General features: G+C 37.7%; 1 protein-coding gene across 1 annotated transcript in view; it reads left to right on the top strand.

The window, feature by feature from the left end:
- LOC127197593 (solute carrier organic anion transporter family member 1A5-like) overlaps positions 1 to 16,899 on the top strand; it is a 50,906-nt gene that overhangs the window by 20,404 nt on the left and 13,603 nt on the right. Inside the window, exons 6-10 of the mRNA XM_051155539.1 lie at positions 8,473 to 8,619; positions 11,290 to 11,388; positions 12,393 to 12,614; positions 14,649 to 14,813; positions 15,947 to 16,142. Of these exons, the coding sequence (XP_051011496.1) occupies positions 8,473 to 8,619; positions 11,290 to 11,388; positions 12,393 to 12,614; positions 14,649 to 14,813; positions 15,947 to 16,142 (829 nt within the window). The remainder of the gene's footprint in view (positions 1 to 8,472; positions 8,620 to 11,289; positions 11,389 to 12,392; positions 12,615 to 14,648; positions 14,814 to 15,946; positions 16,143 to 16,899) is intronic.

Raw genomic sequence — 16,899 nt, 5'->3', positions numbered from 1 at the left:
TGATTTGGGAGGGCCCGAATAAAATTGGGGACCATGGTTAATAGAGCCATTTGTGGTCCAGTTTCCAAATGTTGAGAAATTCCAGGCTTAATAAAAGTCCTGTGTGGGATAGTCTAAAATACTGGACCATTTTGTATGGAAGCTTTCTTTGAAGCTGTCCTGGGAGCTGTCATGTTCTGATGAGTAACAGCTTCTAAAACACTTAGGGCTGGAACACGAAGGATGCAGGATGTCCAAGTTCTGCATACTGAGAGGAGTGAATCATGTTAGGTCTGATCCAGCTTCAGTGTCCAGTTCTTTTGTTCTGGAAACATATAAATTCTCACAAGCATTATACAATCCTAAAATTATAAATATATGAATTGTGCATGATGCACAGGACCATTAAGGCTTGTTCTCTGCTCTTAGTATGAGCAGAAGAAAGACATCTGCTAATTTTCATTCATGCCATATGAAGAATGGCATCTAATAATGTCACAAGGATTCAGTCACCAATAAGAAGCCTTGTCTATGCATGTACATTCATGTCTCAGCCAGTCTCAGAGCCATTCCCATGTAGTGGGTTTAGCACTACAAGTTACCTGCTTGTTTTTCAGTTTGAGTTCTTTTCATCCAGACTGTAGTTCCCTCCCTCATGACCTCCCTTTCCCACCCTCCTTCCCTCCCCTAGTCTTCCAATAAGGGAGCCCTTCTCCCATAACCTCTTATCTCTGCCTATAAGGTCTCATCTGTAATACCTGTGTTTTCTTCCTCTGTGGCCTGGCAAGGCCACCCTGACAGAGGAGAAGTGACTAAAGTTGGAAGGTCAAAGTGTATACAAGAAGTAGTCCCTACTCTCCTTATTGTGGGACCCACAAGGAGACTGTGATGCCTATCTACTACATCTGAGAAAGGGGTCTCAATCCACATCATACATGGTCTTTTGTTGGTATATCCATCTGGTATTGTTATATGGTTATCCTGTATTAAGTGACTAATATGCAATAATGAGTGAGTATATACCATGTATGTCTTTCTGGGTATCAGTTACCTCACTCAGGATGATTGTTTCTAATTCTATCTATTTGCTTGCAAATTTCAAGATTTTCTTGTTTTTGATAGCTGAATAGTATTTCTTTGTATAAATGTACTAGAGTTCCTTTATCCATTCTTCAGTTGAGGAACATCTAGGTTGTTTCCAGATTCTGGCTGTTATGAATAAGACTGCTATAAACGTAGTTGAGCAGATGTCCTTGTATTATGGTGGAGCATCTGTAGGGTATGTTCCCAGGAGTGGTCTTTAGGTAGCACATTTCTCAATTCCCTGAGATAGTGCCAGATTGATTTCCAAAGTGGCTGTACATATTTGCACACCCACAAGCAGTGTAAGAGTGTTCCCCTTTCTCCACATCCTTCCCAGCATGAGCTGTCACTTGAATTTTTTATCTTAGCCATTCTGATAAGTGTAAGATGGGATCTCAGAGTCATTTTGATTTGGATTTCTCTGATGACTAAGGATGTTGGGGATTTCTTTAAGTGTTTCTCAGCCATTCGATATTCCTCTCTTGAGAATTCTGTTTCACTCTGTACCCCAGTTTTTAAATGGATTATTTGATTTGTTGGTGTCTAGCTTCTTGAATTATTTATATATTTTGGATGTCAGCCCTCTATCAGATGGAGGGTTAATGAAGATATTCTCCCAGTCTTTAGGCTGTCATTTTGTTCTGTTAACTGTTTCCTTTGCCTTACAGAAGCTCTTCAGTTTCATGAGGTCCCATTTATTAATGGGATCTTAGAGCTGTTGGTGTTCTGTTCAGGAAATTGTCTCCTGTGCCAATGAGTTCAAGGCTCTTCCCCACTTTTTCTTCTAACAGATTTAGAGTTTCTGGTTTTAAGTTGAGGTCTTTAATCCACTTGGACTTTAGTTTTATACATGGTGATAAATATGGGTCTATTTGCATTTTTCAACATATGGCCATCCAGTTAGACCAGCCCATTTATTGAAGATGCTATCTTTTTTCCATTGTATAGATTTGGCTTCTTTGTCAAAAATCAAGTTCTCATAGGTATGTAGTTTTATTTCTGGGTCTTCTATTCAATTCCATTGATCAACCAGGCTATTTCTATGCCAGTACAACTCTGTTTTTAGTATTCTTGCTCTATAATACAGCTTGAGATCTGGGATGGAGATTCCTCCAGAAGATCTTTTATTGTACAGTATTATTTTAGCTATTCTGGGTTTTTTGTTACTCTATACGAAGTTGAGAATTGATCTTTCAAGGTCTGGAAAGAACTGTGTTGGGATTTTGATGGGAATTACATTGAATCTGTAAATTGCTTTTGGTAAGATGGCCAATTTTTACTATGTTGATTCTCCTAATCTATGAACAAGGAAGATATTTCGATCTTTTGATATCTTCTTCAAGTTCTTTCTTTAGAGACTTGAAGGTTTTTTTTTTTTTTTTTCATATAAGTCTTTCACTTGCTTGGTTAAAGTTATGCCAGGATATTTTATATTATTTATTGCTATTGTGAAGGTTGTAGTTTCCCTAAGTTCTTTATTAGCCCATTTGTCTTTTGTGTAAATCAGGGCTACTGATTTTTTTTTTTTAGTTCATTTTGTATCCAGCCACTTTGCTAAAAGTGTTTATCAGCTGCAAGAGTTCCTTAGTAGAATTTTTAGGGTCATTTATGTATACTATCATGTCATCTGCAAATAGTGACAGTTTGACTTCTTCCTTTCCTATTTGTATCCCCTTGATCTCCTTTGTTTGTCTTATTGCTCTAGGTAGAAATTCAAGTACTATATTGAAGAGATATGGAAAGAGTGGACAATCTTGTCTTGTCTCTGATTTCAGTGGAATTGATTTAAGTTTCTCTTCAATTACTTTGATATTGGCTATAAGCTTGTTATATATAGCCTTTATTATGTTGAGGTTTGTGCCTTGTATCCCTGATCTCTACAAGACTTTAAACATCAATGGGTGTTGCCTTTTGTCAAATGCTTTTTTGGCATCTAAGGAGATGATCAAGTGTTTTTTTTTTTCTTTCAGTTTGTTTATATGATAGATTACATTGAAAGGTTTCTGTATATTGAACCACTCCTGCATGCCTGGAATGAAGCCTACTTGGTCATGCTGTACGATATTTTTGATGTGTTCTTTGATTCAGTTTGAGAGTATTTTATTGAGTATTTTTGCATCAATGTTCATAAGAGAAATTGGTCTGAAATTCTCGTTCTTTCTTGAGTTTTTCTGTGGTTTAGGTATCAAAGTGACTGTGGCCTCTTAGAATGAGTTTGATAAATGTTCCTTCTGTTTCTACTTTGTGGAATAGTTTAAAGAGAATTGGTATTCGTTCTTCTTTTAAGTTTTGGTAGAATTCTGCTCTGCATCCAACAGGCCCTGGGCTTTCTTTGCTTGGGAGACTTTTGATGACTTCTTCAATCTCCTTAGGAGTTATAGAGCTATTTAATTTGTTTACCTGATTTTGATTCAATTTTAGTAGTTGGTATATATCAAGAAAATTGTTCATCTCATTTAGGTTTCCAAATTTTGTGACATATAGGCATTTGAAGTACAACCTAATGATTTCTTTTATTTCCTCATTGTCTGTTATGCTTCCCTTTTCATTTCTGATATTGTTGATTTGAATACTCTCCCTCTGCCTTTTAGTTAGTTTGGCTAAGGGTTTATCTTTCTTGTTGATTTTCTCAAAGAAACAGCTCTTGGTTTGGTTGATCTTTTGAATTGTTCTCTTTGTTCCTAATATATTGATTTCACCCCTGAGTTTGATGATTTCCAGCCATCTACCCCTCTTTGGTGAGTCTGCTTCCTTTTGTTCTAGGGCTTTCAGGTGTGCTGTTAAGTTACTAGTATGGGATCTATCCAGTTTTATTGGGGAGTTGAGCCCATTGATGTTCAGAGATGTTAGTGACCAGTGGTTGTTGGTTCCCATTATTTTGATGAAGTAGAGTGTGTGTGTATGAGAGCTTCATTTCTTTTGTTTTTGTGCATGCGGGTTATTTATTTCCTTTGTTATCCTGTATAAAGTTACTCTCTTTGGGTTGGAGGTTTTCTTCTAGTATGCTCTGTAAGCTGGATTTGTGGTTAGGTACTGTTTGTCCTTGGATTTGTCATGGAATATCTTGTTTTCACCACCTATGGTGATTGAAACCTTTACTGAGTATAGCAGTCTGGATTGGCATCTGTGGTTTCTTAGAGTCTGTGTGATATCTGTCCAGTCCCTTCTGGCTGTCATAGTCTCTGTTGAGAAGTCAGGTGTAATTCTGATAAGTTTACCTTTATATGTGACCTGGACTTTTTCTCTTGCTGCTTTTTTTTACATATACATTTATGTTTTTACACATATATACAATAGATTACCTATAGCAAGAAGAACCATGACACAATGAAGAATTACATAAATGTTACATTCTTAGTCTTTTGGCTATTTGTATTTGACAGCGTTGAAGAAGACACGTTTCCTATCTTGGTGCATCTAAATTTCTGAATGTAAATCAATCTCCATCACATATTGTAATTATCAACTTAGAACACCTATCTAGACCTAAAAACATCTTAACCCCTAAACAATTAAGCTGTACTGTAAAACTAAGATACCTGGTCATCAACTCCTCAATAAACTTGATTACCTCTGAGTATGCCAGGAGTGCAGGTCAGTAGCTTTCCAAATAAAAAGAAGACAGAGACAGTTTTCTACCTGAATAGTCTCCAAAGACTCTCTATAATGTTGTAGCATCTTCTTCAGCCTTCTGTCCCAATGTATCTGACAGACATATTTATGAGGCAGGGACTATTGAGGACTTGCTTACCCTGTCTGGACAGAGTTTGACCTTTGACTCTGCCTGCATCAAAGCTTGCTCTTTTTTCTTCAGGCAGAATTCTGTCTGTGATAGAATTGAGAACCTTTTGACCAGGGGCTAGTTAGCCACATTTGAAGCCATCTCCATAAGGAGATTCTTTGATGCTCATCATCCTCTTTGATGTCATCATCTGCTTTGATGTAGGCTGGGTATTGCCAGGACTAAGTTTAATTCTAGATACAGGGGTACAGAATTCAAATGTAACTCAATCCATTTGACCACAAATTTTGAGAATTCCTTGTTTTTAATAGCTGAGTAGTATTCCATAGTGTATATGTGCCACAGTTTCTTTATCCATTCATCTACTGATGGACACTTAGGCTGTTTCCATGTTCTGGCTATTATGAATAAGGCTGCTATGAACATGGTTGAGCAAATTTTCTTGTTGTGTGCTGGAGCATCTTCTGGGTATATTCCAAGGAGTGGAATAGCTGGGTCTTGAGGACGCTCTATTCCCAGTTTTCTGAGATAGCACCAGATAGATTTTTTAAAAAAATTCAAATGTAAGATTGTTCTTCATACACAATATATATATATATATATATATATATATATATATATATATATATACTCTAATATAAGTTATTTTACTCATATAATACAAGGTTTACTTCCAATGTTTTGAAAGTGCTACAGCAAACAGTTTAGGAGAAATAAGTTATACAAGTTAAATATTAGTAGATTAAGTCATGGTCATGTCAATTGCTAGTCTACTTTTATCACAAGAATAAACATCAGGTACAGCAGATAGATATGACTCTATAGAAAGATAAGGTCTTCAAAAACACAAGAGACATGCAGATTATGGCATTAAAATGTTTTTATTACTTTAAAGATTCATTGACAATGAGACAAATTAACTCTCTTGCTGTTTTTAATTCTTTGTTCTGTGTGTTTAGTGTTTTGTTTATTATATGTCAGGAGGATTTTCTTTTCTGGTCTAGTCTATTTGGAGTTCTATAGGCCTCTTGTATATTCATGGGCATTTCTTTCTTTAGGTTGGGGAAATTTTCTTTCATGATTTTGTTGAAGATATTTTCTGGGCCTTTCAGTTGGGAGTCTTCTTTTTCTTCTATCCCTATGATTCTTTGTTTTGGTCTTTTCATAGTGTTCCAGATTCTTGGATATTCTGTGTCAGGAGGTTTTTAGATTTAGCATTCTCTTTAATTGTTGTATCCATTCTTCATCATATCTTCTATCTCTGATATTCTTTGATCCATCTCTTGAATTCTGTTGGTCATGCTTGTATCTGTAGATCCTGTCTTCTCTCAGATTTCCATTTTCTGGATTATATCAGATTGTGTTCTCTGTATGACTTCTATCTCCTTTTTTAGGTCTTGAAGCCTTTTATTTATGTCCTTCCCCTGTTTGATTGTAATTTCCCGTCTTTCACTATTTTTAAGTGATTTGTGCAATTCTTCCCTCTCTTTCTTTGCATATTCCTGTTCTAGAGGGATTTATTTTCCTCCTTTAAGGCCTCTATCAATTTCATAACCTCAGATTTGAAATTCTTCTCTTGTGCCTCAGCTGCGATAGTATCTTCAGGGCTTGTTCTGGTGGTAGGATTGCTGATTTCTGGCTGTATCCAATGTGTTCTTTTGCTGACCTCTTCCCATTGTGATGTCTCTAGGTAGAGCCTATGGTTGTTGGATGCTTGGGCACCTGGAGTTTTCTGGGTGGTCAGATCCACTTGTGTTCTAGTCTGTGGAATCTGCTCAGGACTAGGACCCACAGACCCTGGAGTTTTGGGTAACAAAGGCTGTTTTTGCACCCTGGGATATCAGATGCTGCTTGCCTCCTGACCCTGTGCACCCAGAATCTTGGTGGCTGCTTGCCTGCTAGATGTGTGGCTCTAGCCTTTGGACCTGTCGGGAGTCATGTCTTTACCATGCTCCACACTATTTGGAGCCTACTCACTTGTGGGTTACTGATTCTGTTGTTGTATCAGTCGCAGATCAGTCCTTGGTTTGCTGAGTATTCAATGCTGACCTGCTGCTCAAACAAGGTGTGTGTTAGCCACCACCATCTTGGATCTCCAAGATTTCTTATCTATCACTTCATCCCACAAGTTCATTGTAATCTCTAAGCAATAGTAATTCATGTCATGGTTTAACAAGGTCTATGGCTAGCATCATTTAAGGATTTACAACACAATGGTTTACATGTCTTTCCATTAATACTGCATCTGATTAAATATCTTGAGCATCTGCACACATGTGGTGCACATATACTAACGAAGGTACACACATTTACATATACATTTAAATAAGTATTTTTAAAGTCATGTATGCTAAGTGACCAAATACATTTCCTAAACACAGTCCAGAGCTGTCTCAGGAGAACCAATCACCTCAGCCTAGAATATCTCCATTTTATGCTGGATTCATGACACAGACATTACACTAGTCTTCAAGGGTTGGAGTGTCACTGCTCTCAAGGAATCAGTGGTGATAAAAATAATGTGAAAGTCAAATACCAGCCATGTCTGAAGCTCTGAGCCACAGGAAGCTCATAAGAACAGCAATGTGAGACAGTGACCTCCACACTAGCATTCTCACCTCCTGATTAGACAGTGATCTCCAGGCTAGCATTCTCACCTCCTTAATTGACTTTTGAAAAGGCCTTCTTGTGCTGCTTGCATTGCAGTACATAAATTAAGATCTCCCCACATGCAGAGTCTCAGAAAAGACATGATTCGACGTCTGATCCTTCCAGTTTTTCATGAGAAGGTTGAAGTCTACCTGTGATCTCTAGACAGAAATTATCATGTTAATTAAAGATTTGAATCTAAATACTTAGAGGTAGAACCTGATTTTCATGAACTAGTAATGAATAAGAATTAGATCTTAGAGCCCAGTTGTGCTTAAGGCATGTATGGTCAGCTCCTGACCAGCCCATAGGAGAGGACACTTTGTCCTTCACTTCCCTGAAAACAGGATTCACAGCTTTCCTAGGGAGTGGCAGTTTGTTTAGTTTAGGAGGTACAGGCAAACCTTCAAAGATTTCTCCTTTTGCCTTTCTATTCCCTTTGGCCTAGTTTTTGTTCACTGATCACCTGCTACTCCACCTGTGGGAACATTTGGTTGATAGTAAATGATGAAATTTACAGAAAAAAATATTTGCCATCCAGTTACAATCATTAGTTTCTATAAAGTATAGAAGTATACCTCTATAAAGTATACGGTATTCAAACAGCCATCAATCTTCTGTCCTTGTTTTTCCTTCCTCAAAGTTCTGAAGGAATGAGGCATTCCTGGGAGTGAGGGAAAGTCTTAGTTTTTATTGTTTGCCTATTTCTATTGTGTAAATTCTCATGACCAATGTATTGTCACTAAACACTGAATTAGAAAGAGCATTCTCTCTGTAGAGTCATGTCTCCTACCCAAGTGGAAATTGACTCCAGCACAGCACTTATACTCCACTGCTAATTATTCTTTCAAAATACACAATAGGGTGGCTCACTGCTTCACAGCCAGCATGGTAATGTAAGGCACTGAATGTTCTTCATGGGGGTGTGACCTGAGAAAGGCTTACAGAAATTTTTGAATTAACTGTCTGTAACACTTGACTGTCAAATACTCATGAGGTTTTCTCTTGTTTTAATGCAGACTGTGTCAAAGAAATTAAATCATTAATGTGGATATATGTAATGGTAGGAAATGTTATACGTGGAATGGGTGAAACTCCCATCATGCCTTTGGGTATTTCCTACATAGAGGATTTTGCCAAATCTGAAAACTCTCCTCTGTACATTGGTAAGTTTCAAAGTCAGTCATGGGATCATTTTTAAGCTAGTAAGTTCTGGGAGGGTAAAAATCAATTATTGATTTGGATACTATATAGTTTCCAGAACATGATCAGAGTGCTACAGCGCTGCGATCATTAGGTTGTTCAATGGGGCATATAAGAGTAGCTCCAGAGAAGCTCCTTCATCAAGCTGCTTCTCACTGTTGGAAAGCCCTCTGATCTGCTTACCCTACAGTCCTCTGATGCCACCGCACTAGCTCAACATTATTAAAATATTCCTCAGTATTTCCTAGAAAATATCCCGTAGATTTAATTGTGTGTTTTTTGTTTGTTTGTTTGTTTGTTTGTTTTTTGTTTTGTTTTGTTTTGTTTTTTTCTGCTGCTTTTTGGCTCTCATTCTTTCACCTATAAATTATTGCAAAGTGTTCATTATTGGCCACTTTGTGTCTGTAGTGTTTCCAAAAATAATCTCTCTCTCTCTCTCTCTCTCTCTCTCTCTCTCTCTCTCTCTCTCTGTGTGTGTGTGTGTGTGTGTGTGTGTGTGTGCACCAGCATCCCAGTGTTACTTCCTGAAACATGTGGATGGCCCTATACTGTTGTCTCTTGTCATGCTCTCATACACATTCTTGAAGTGTAAGCCTCATCATACACTGTTTTAATATCTTCTCTATCATGTTCACCATACCCCCAAGTTTCTTATTATCACCTGCTCTATTTTATTACTCAGGGCTCTGCACTCTGCTTCTCTGTGAAGGTAATAGTACAAGTTCCTTCCCAGGAGTCCCTCAGCCTAGACATGTTTTCTCATTGTTTTAGCAAATATTTATATTTGGGGTTTTTGTTTTTTGGTTGTTGAAATTATCTTTTTAAAAATCTATGTATCTCCCAGGCCAGACCAATTTAGTGTTTGCGTTTTATGTTGTCTCCTAAATGTTCCTAGTTTATCATGATTAGTTTGCTTATGCTCTTGAATAAATCCATCTTTAGTTGATTATAAACCCATAATTTTGTATATAAGATTGTTAATTAATGTAGACACATAAGTTTTAAAAAGTGGGTAAGAGGTGACAAGAACTATTGCATAGAGGGTATCAAACCACAAGGAATTTTGAGAGAACAAGGAAGATAGAAGAGTTTAGTATGGAGAAGTGAGGCACACAGAGGAAGACTAACCCATAGAACCACAGAGAAAGAGGAAAAGACACAAATATAAGTGGAAAAAAGGAAGGAGGTTGAAGTTGTTCATGTCTGGGTTTTCTGTGGGTAAAGATGGCTCAGGAGAGATTCTGAATTGCAGATAAGTTGACAGATGCTGGAGGTGGGTTCGAAGAAGCCAGGTATAGTTAAAAGAGACCAAGAAAAGGAAAACAATTAAAATGAAAAAGAAGACCATGATATTATCAAAGAAAGTGCTGCTGTGAGGATACATTTTTTTCCTATGGAAGGAAGTTTCAAGAGTGGGGTTTTGATGAAGGTATACTACAAGACATCCATTTTAACACACACTGATTTAGAAACTGTGCTAGTTTCATTTCTGTTTCTGTGAGAAAATGCAACTTTGGTGAGAAAGGGGTTATTTGTCTTACAATTCCATTACGACAAAGAAGTCACAGTAGTAAGAGCTTGAAATAGCTGACCACACCTACAAGAGCAGAGAAAGTAAATGTATGCATGCTACGTCTTTGCTTTCATGATTGTTTCTCCCACTCTCACACTGTTCAGGATTCCCTGTCTAGGCATGGTGCTGCCCACAATGGGCTGGGTCTTCTCATATCAAGTAACTTACTAAGATAATCTCCTACTGACATGTCCACAATTAAACCCAGTGTAAACGGCACTTCATTAAGACTCTCTTCCGAGTTAATTCTATGCTGAGCAAATTGACAGTGAAAGCTAGCCATCACAGAAACACTTTGAAAACATGACCATGGAAGCATCAAAAGATCATGGCTTTGATGGGACTGCCCATGATAATACAGTCTTGCCTTTATCTCAGCATAAAAGAGAAGTTGAAAGGTTGTTTTAAGTAACGAGACTTCTGTGTCAGTCAACTTTCTTTCACTTTAATAAATACCAGAGATAGTGGCTTATAAATAGAAAGGATTCATTTGGCTTACAGTTTTGGAGGTTTGGGTTTATGTTGATGGACTGTGTAGTTTGGAGGCGCCTCATTATGGTGGAAGGATGAATGGAGTAAAACTATTCATCTTGTGGCTGGGAAGCAAAAGAGAATGAAGAAGGAATTCTACCCCAGATGACCTGAAGACCAGCATCATGCCCTTCATGAGAAGGATTCTATCAAACTCCAGTGGTGTCCCCTTGGGAAACAAGCCCATAACACATGATCTCCTGGGGGAAATTCAATATTTTAAAAAATGGGAATTTTCCAATATTTATAGAAAGCAACACATGTAACATATATGTGTACATGTAACATATATGTACATGTAACAGATACCAAACTTAATTTTTATATGTTGAATATATAAAACTATATGTGGTAGTGAAATGTGTAGCTCAATGTTAGAGATCTTGCCTAGACTATTGGATTCGATGCCCAGCTCTACAAAGGAAGGAATAAAACTCTAAGACTAAAAATAATTCACTCTCAAGGCTTTTTCTCTTTTCAAACAAACTCTTTGTGTGTTATGTAACTTTCTGTGTTTGTTTATTTCCAGGGATTTTAGAAACTGGAAAAGTCATTGGCCCTTTAGTTGGACTTTTGTTGGGATCCTTCTGTGCAAGCATTTATGTAGACATTGGTTCTGTGAATACAGGTAACCAAACACATTTTATTTATATAGTTCAGGCCCTAGAGTGTGTGAGAATGCTCAGAAATGCTGTACTATTGGCTCTTTTGATTCTAAGTTAGGCACATTATTACATTGAAGACAGTAGACCTTAGGGGAATAGAGATAAGGATAAAATGTCACCTAAATATTCAAAATCCAAAGTTCTCCAACCACTTTCCATCTGCATGTTTAGTTTCAAAGAATTACTCACACAGGTTTTTCTAAATGAGGCAGTCAAAGTGTATTATGAAACAGATATTTCTGTTATTTGGTAAGTACAAATTTACAAAAGTTTCACAGGACAGATAGAAATACTTATTTATGTCTGGAAAATATATCACCAAATACTGCCCAATAAAATTAATTAATTTTCTTAATAAATACACAAAACATAAAAAATAATTGTTTTATTATCTTTGTGAGGGGTTCACTGTGTTTGTGGGCACCAACTGATGTCAAAAGATGATGTCGCATCTCCAGAAATGAGAGTTACAGGAAGTTGTGAGTTTCCATGTGGGTGCTGGGACTAGAACTCAGAGGCTCTACAAGAGTAACAATGACCCTTGGCCACAGAACTGTCTCTCCAGGCCCCTTCTTCACCCACTGTGATGTTTTGACACAGGAATATATCAGGTTAAAACTAATTCCTTAAATATGTCTCAAATCTTGTATCTCTCTTTTAAAATGTAGCTATGTAGCACTCCAGAACTTTCTTACTTAATTTTAACTTCTTTCAATTTATCAACCTATTTTTTCCAATGCTGAATTAGTTCAGTGGTATGGTAGATGCCTGTAACCCCAGGATCTAAGAGGCAGAGGCAGATAATGACAATTTCAAGACCCAAACAAGAACAAGAACAAATGGTTTAGTAGTTAACAAATGATATGCAAAATTTATGTTTAGGTGAATATGTGAATCTTAATAACTTTCTACAGTTAATAGAGAAAAGAATGATGCAAGCTCATACAGTATCTACATTTCTTTACAGACAACCTGACCATAACTCCCGCTGACACACGCTGGGTCGGTGCCTGGTGGATGGGCTTTCTGATCTGTGCAGGAGTGAACATCCTCACCAGCGTCCCCTTCTTCTTTCTTCCCAAAACACTCCCAAAGGAAGGAATAAAGGATAATGTGGATGAAACTAAAAATGGCAGAGAAGAGAAGCACAGAGAAAGAGCCAAGGAGGAAAAACACGGAATCACTAAAGGCAAACAGGAAAACTTTAAACTCTATTTGGTTTAGCTGGTCTGTGGTTATTGGGCACTTGTCACACTGTGCTGAGTTAAGGTAGCTTGTTACTAATTGTCCCTAATCAGCTGTGATAAACTTCTTCCACAGTTACCACTTGGGAACAATTGATATGATAGGGAACCTGACTTACCTTACATTAGACTTTATGGAAATTTCAAATTGATCTGAATATTCAATAAGCAACTATATTTATCCATCTATTGGAAAAGCATTTTTTACATGAACTATTAGTCCAAATTAAAAACATTAAAGAATCAGAGATTCAAGCTAAACATAAAGGTAAAGAAAATGACTGTTTGATAAGAAAACTGTTAGTTTAGCAATGAACATTCTTGAAGTCAAGGCTGACAGAGAAATCATGATATGTGATATAATCCTCTACATTTGAAGGTATGTGATAGTTTACCGAAGAATTTTCCCTTAGAACAGACTTTTTAAAATAATCAAGAATGTAATTAAACTATGAATCAGAGTAGTAATGGTTCTGTGAGAAGCTAAGGTGGGACAGTGGAGTGTTCAGGAGTGTACATTCATAAAACTTAATACTAGTTACACCCTTGTGCATGTTGAGACCTGTGTACTAGTCTCAAGAGAGCAGAGTTGGTGCATAAGAAGTGTGGCTAGGGCTCTGGAATTCTTAAAGTATATAGTTGGAAAATGGAAAGGGGCCATTGCTCTGTCTGTCAAAAGATGGTAATATTATGTTATATTCTTGCGTTTCTGTGATGTCCTGGCACAGACCACTGTAGTGAGAACTCTATTGATGACACTGCTATTTGTTCTATAGCTTATTGCCCCTCCATATGAACACTGAATAGTCACACATCTGCCTTGAACACTACAGACCATGGCTGAGGAGCCAGTCACACTGGGAGGCAGTTCAGGGGCTTGAACATTTTTAGAATCATGGTCATTCTGGTGGTCTCCTTAAAGGGCCTATACTGACTGCTCTGTGTGACCTTGTGGTCTGCCAGATCAATATAATTTCAAAGCTAGGAAAGAGCTGAACAGAGAATAAGACATAGTGAAGGTAACGGAGGGAGATGGAGAGTCATTTAGGAGGAGAAGGGTATCAACAAACATGGATGAGTTCAAAAGTGCCCGGGATATCTGACTGCCAGCATCTCACTCATAAAGATGGACTCTACCACTAAAGCCCATATTTTTAACTAAACTGTTCTGCCGTTACTTCTAAGTGGTTATTTCTTGATACTTTTCTCTCAATAAAATTTTAGACAATTTATTAAGGATCATATAAAATTAGAAAATCGAGATGGAAGACATGAAGACATGAAAAGGAAAGAGACTATTAAGTGTGTGAATTTCAGGCAAATTATCTTGAATGAGAGCCAATTCATTCACTGTAGACAGGCTACAAACTTGACTCTAAGCTTCTTAAATAGGGAAATTTTTGTTATGAGACTTGGAAGGTGCTTAGTGCACAACAACTGAGTCAGCATTCCATCATGTTGAGATGATTAAAAACACCACCAGCTGCTTCTAATGCTCGTCCTGCTGTGAGGTGCTGGTGAGATGCTGGGGTTGTCTGGGCTGCAGCATGATTTCTGGAGCCTTCACAAGCTTTTAGCTCATCCATTCTTGCACAAAGGAGTGATAGCATCAGAGTCTCAGCTCAGACTTCCCCATAGCATGTCCTTGCAGATTCCAGAGGACAAATCCATCACTGTCTAATGAAGACAGGAGACTAATAGAAGGAAAGAAGAGAAAGCAAATGAAAGGGTGTGGCCACAGACACAATCCCATCTCCTTATATTTTTGCTTGTTGGCAGAATAGGGTTAGGGTTGCGGCACTAACTTTCAGAAGTGACTTACATGATGATATAGAGCTTTAGCTGCAAATGGATAAAGATTTATCAAGTGCATTTGTGCCGCAGCACAAATTTTGTGAGAAGATATTATGAGAACACTGGACAAAAAAAAAAATGTGAGGCCAAGTTATCTTAGTGGTCTCTATACTCTCTTGTTTCAGATTTTGTGCTGTTCATGAAAAGCCTGTCCTGCAACCCGGTTTACATGCTTTTCAGTCTTGTAAGTGTGCTCCAGGTCAATGCGTTTATTAGCCTATTTACCTTCATGCCTAAATACCTGGAGCAGCAGTATGGAAAGTCAACTGCAGAGGTGGTCTTTCTCATAGGTATGTACTTTCATTATTTCTTTAGCAGCACTTCCCCCACCAAGAAGGCCACGGAAAAGAGTATTCCAAAGAGCATGACAAAGAGTAAGATACTATGACTGGGAGTTCAAATGAAATTGAAATCTGTTAGGTTATTCTTGTAAATTGCTTCTTTTCAGTGTCCAGTGATATCAAGGAAGGATACAGAATGGAATAGACTAGAAATGTGCTTTGGTTCTCTCTCCAGTGATAATGGAAACCATCACACCAGTCAGTTTTCACACACCAATGTGTCACTTCAAAGAGGGATGCAGAGTCAGCTCCCTGGGACTCTGTGTCTCACTCCCAGATTTTACCTCTGGGCTTCCGTTCTTGCTCTCCTCATTCCTCCTAGGTCAGTTGCTTGGTCCCTAGTGGTCTGAGGAGTCTGTGCAGCCACAGTCTGCCCTTCTTGTTAGCTCACTAACCTCAGGGATTGTAAGCAACTTTAGAATTTCCCTGGGTTCATTTTACTCTTGAAAACTGAAGATCATGGCCTGCCAGCATCCACATTACATAGAGTGCTCAGAAAATCCAAATCCCAATCCTCACCCTCAGATGTATAATATTAAATGACAAGGTATGGAACTGCAAATGATGGCAAAAACTTCTAAGCCTGGTTCTTGCATTGTGTGAATAAACCTAGACAGGATTTTCTCTTCCTTTTCTTTTTTTTTTTTTTTTCCTTTGATTTTTGGCTGGGGAAAGAACACCGGGGAGGAGAGTGCTGTACCACGTCAACAATGGATAGAATGTTTTACACTTATAAGCAGGGATTCAGCAAGGGCCTTTGATATCAGCTGAAGCTGAGCCAAATTCCCAGTAAACAAAATGGGAAGAAATATATGAAGTATCTAATATATACACATATTATATGTGTGCGATGCTCGTAAAGTCTTTATGGCCTGCTGCAAATGATTAAATAAATGCAAGCTGTCTTTTTTAACTGACCTTATGGGAACATTTGGAAACTTCCTTGTATGTACCATGTGAGTGGCCAGGGGTTAATATCATCACTGTATATTAGAACTAAATAGTTTCTTAGGTAAAATGTATTAGATAGATTGATAGCATGTTTTGCTGTCTTTTATAAATACTATTACTTGCATTTATAGGTGTTTATAACCTACCTCCAATATGCCTCGGATATTTACTTGGTGGCTTGATTATGAAGAAATTCAAGATCACTGTCAAGAAAGCTGCGTACATAGGGTTCTGCCTATGCCTGGCTGAGTACCTTCTATCTTTCTGTAACTTTCTGATAACCTGTGATAATTTCCCAGTCGCCGGCTTAACTACCTCTTATGATGGGTATGTTGTTTCCTAATGAAGATCAAAATACTTTCACCATTGTTAGTCATTATCTTCAAGGATTGAATATGACCAGATCATTTTATTATGACTTGATTATAGTGATCCAAGGTCATCTTGTATTTTCTTCCACTCATCAGTCCTATACCAGCCAACAGAAGTTGTAGGATTAGCAGACTTCCAGGAAGGAAGTGTATGTTCCACATGTATATGTGTGGTCGCCATAGTGATATCATAGCCTGCTTTAAAGTATAATAAAGGAAAATAATAAAGAAATTTGTAGCCTAAATTATCAATATATTCAATACTCCCATAAATAGATAGCTTTGAAAGTTGACTACACAGGCAATTAAGTCTTCAGGGGTTTCTACAATGAGGTCAAATTTAGCATAATTAAATCTAATAGGTTGTAAGTCAACTTATGTATATATTTATATATGTCACTGGTGTACTTATTTATATCTCATGTACTCTTCAGTCTTAGATTTTTTTATTTTAATTGTTGTCTGGTCATAGTCTGCATTAACATGGGAAAGTTAGAACTTATCTTGGGGTACAGTTATATAATCAATCCATCAGTTAACATAAAATAAAGCATACACTGGAGGCTCCTTTCAATGGGCTGTGGAGAGGACTCAGTGGAAAGTGTTTGCTGAGCAGGCAGGAGCTCCTGAGATCAGGTGCACAGAACCTGTGTAAAGCTTGGCATGGTAGGATGCCTGCAATCCCAGTGCTCCTGCTGTGAGCTGAGCTGCAC

The sequence above is a fragment of the Acomys russatus genome, chromosome 13 (assembly GCF_903995435.1).
Source record: "Acomys russatus chromosome 13, mAcoRus1.1, whole genome shotgun sequence".
In the NCBI taxonomy this organism is placed as follows: domain Eukaryota; kingdom Metazoa; phylum Chordata; class Mammalia; order Rodentia; family Muridae; genus Acomys; species Acomys russatus.
This window is presented reverse-complemented; position numbering and strand designations above follow the sequence as displayed.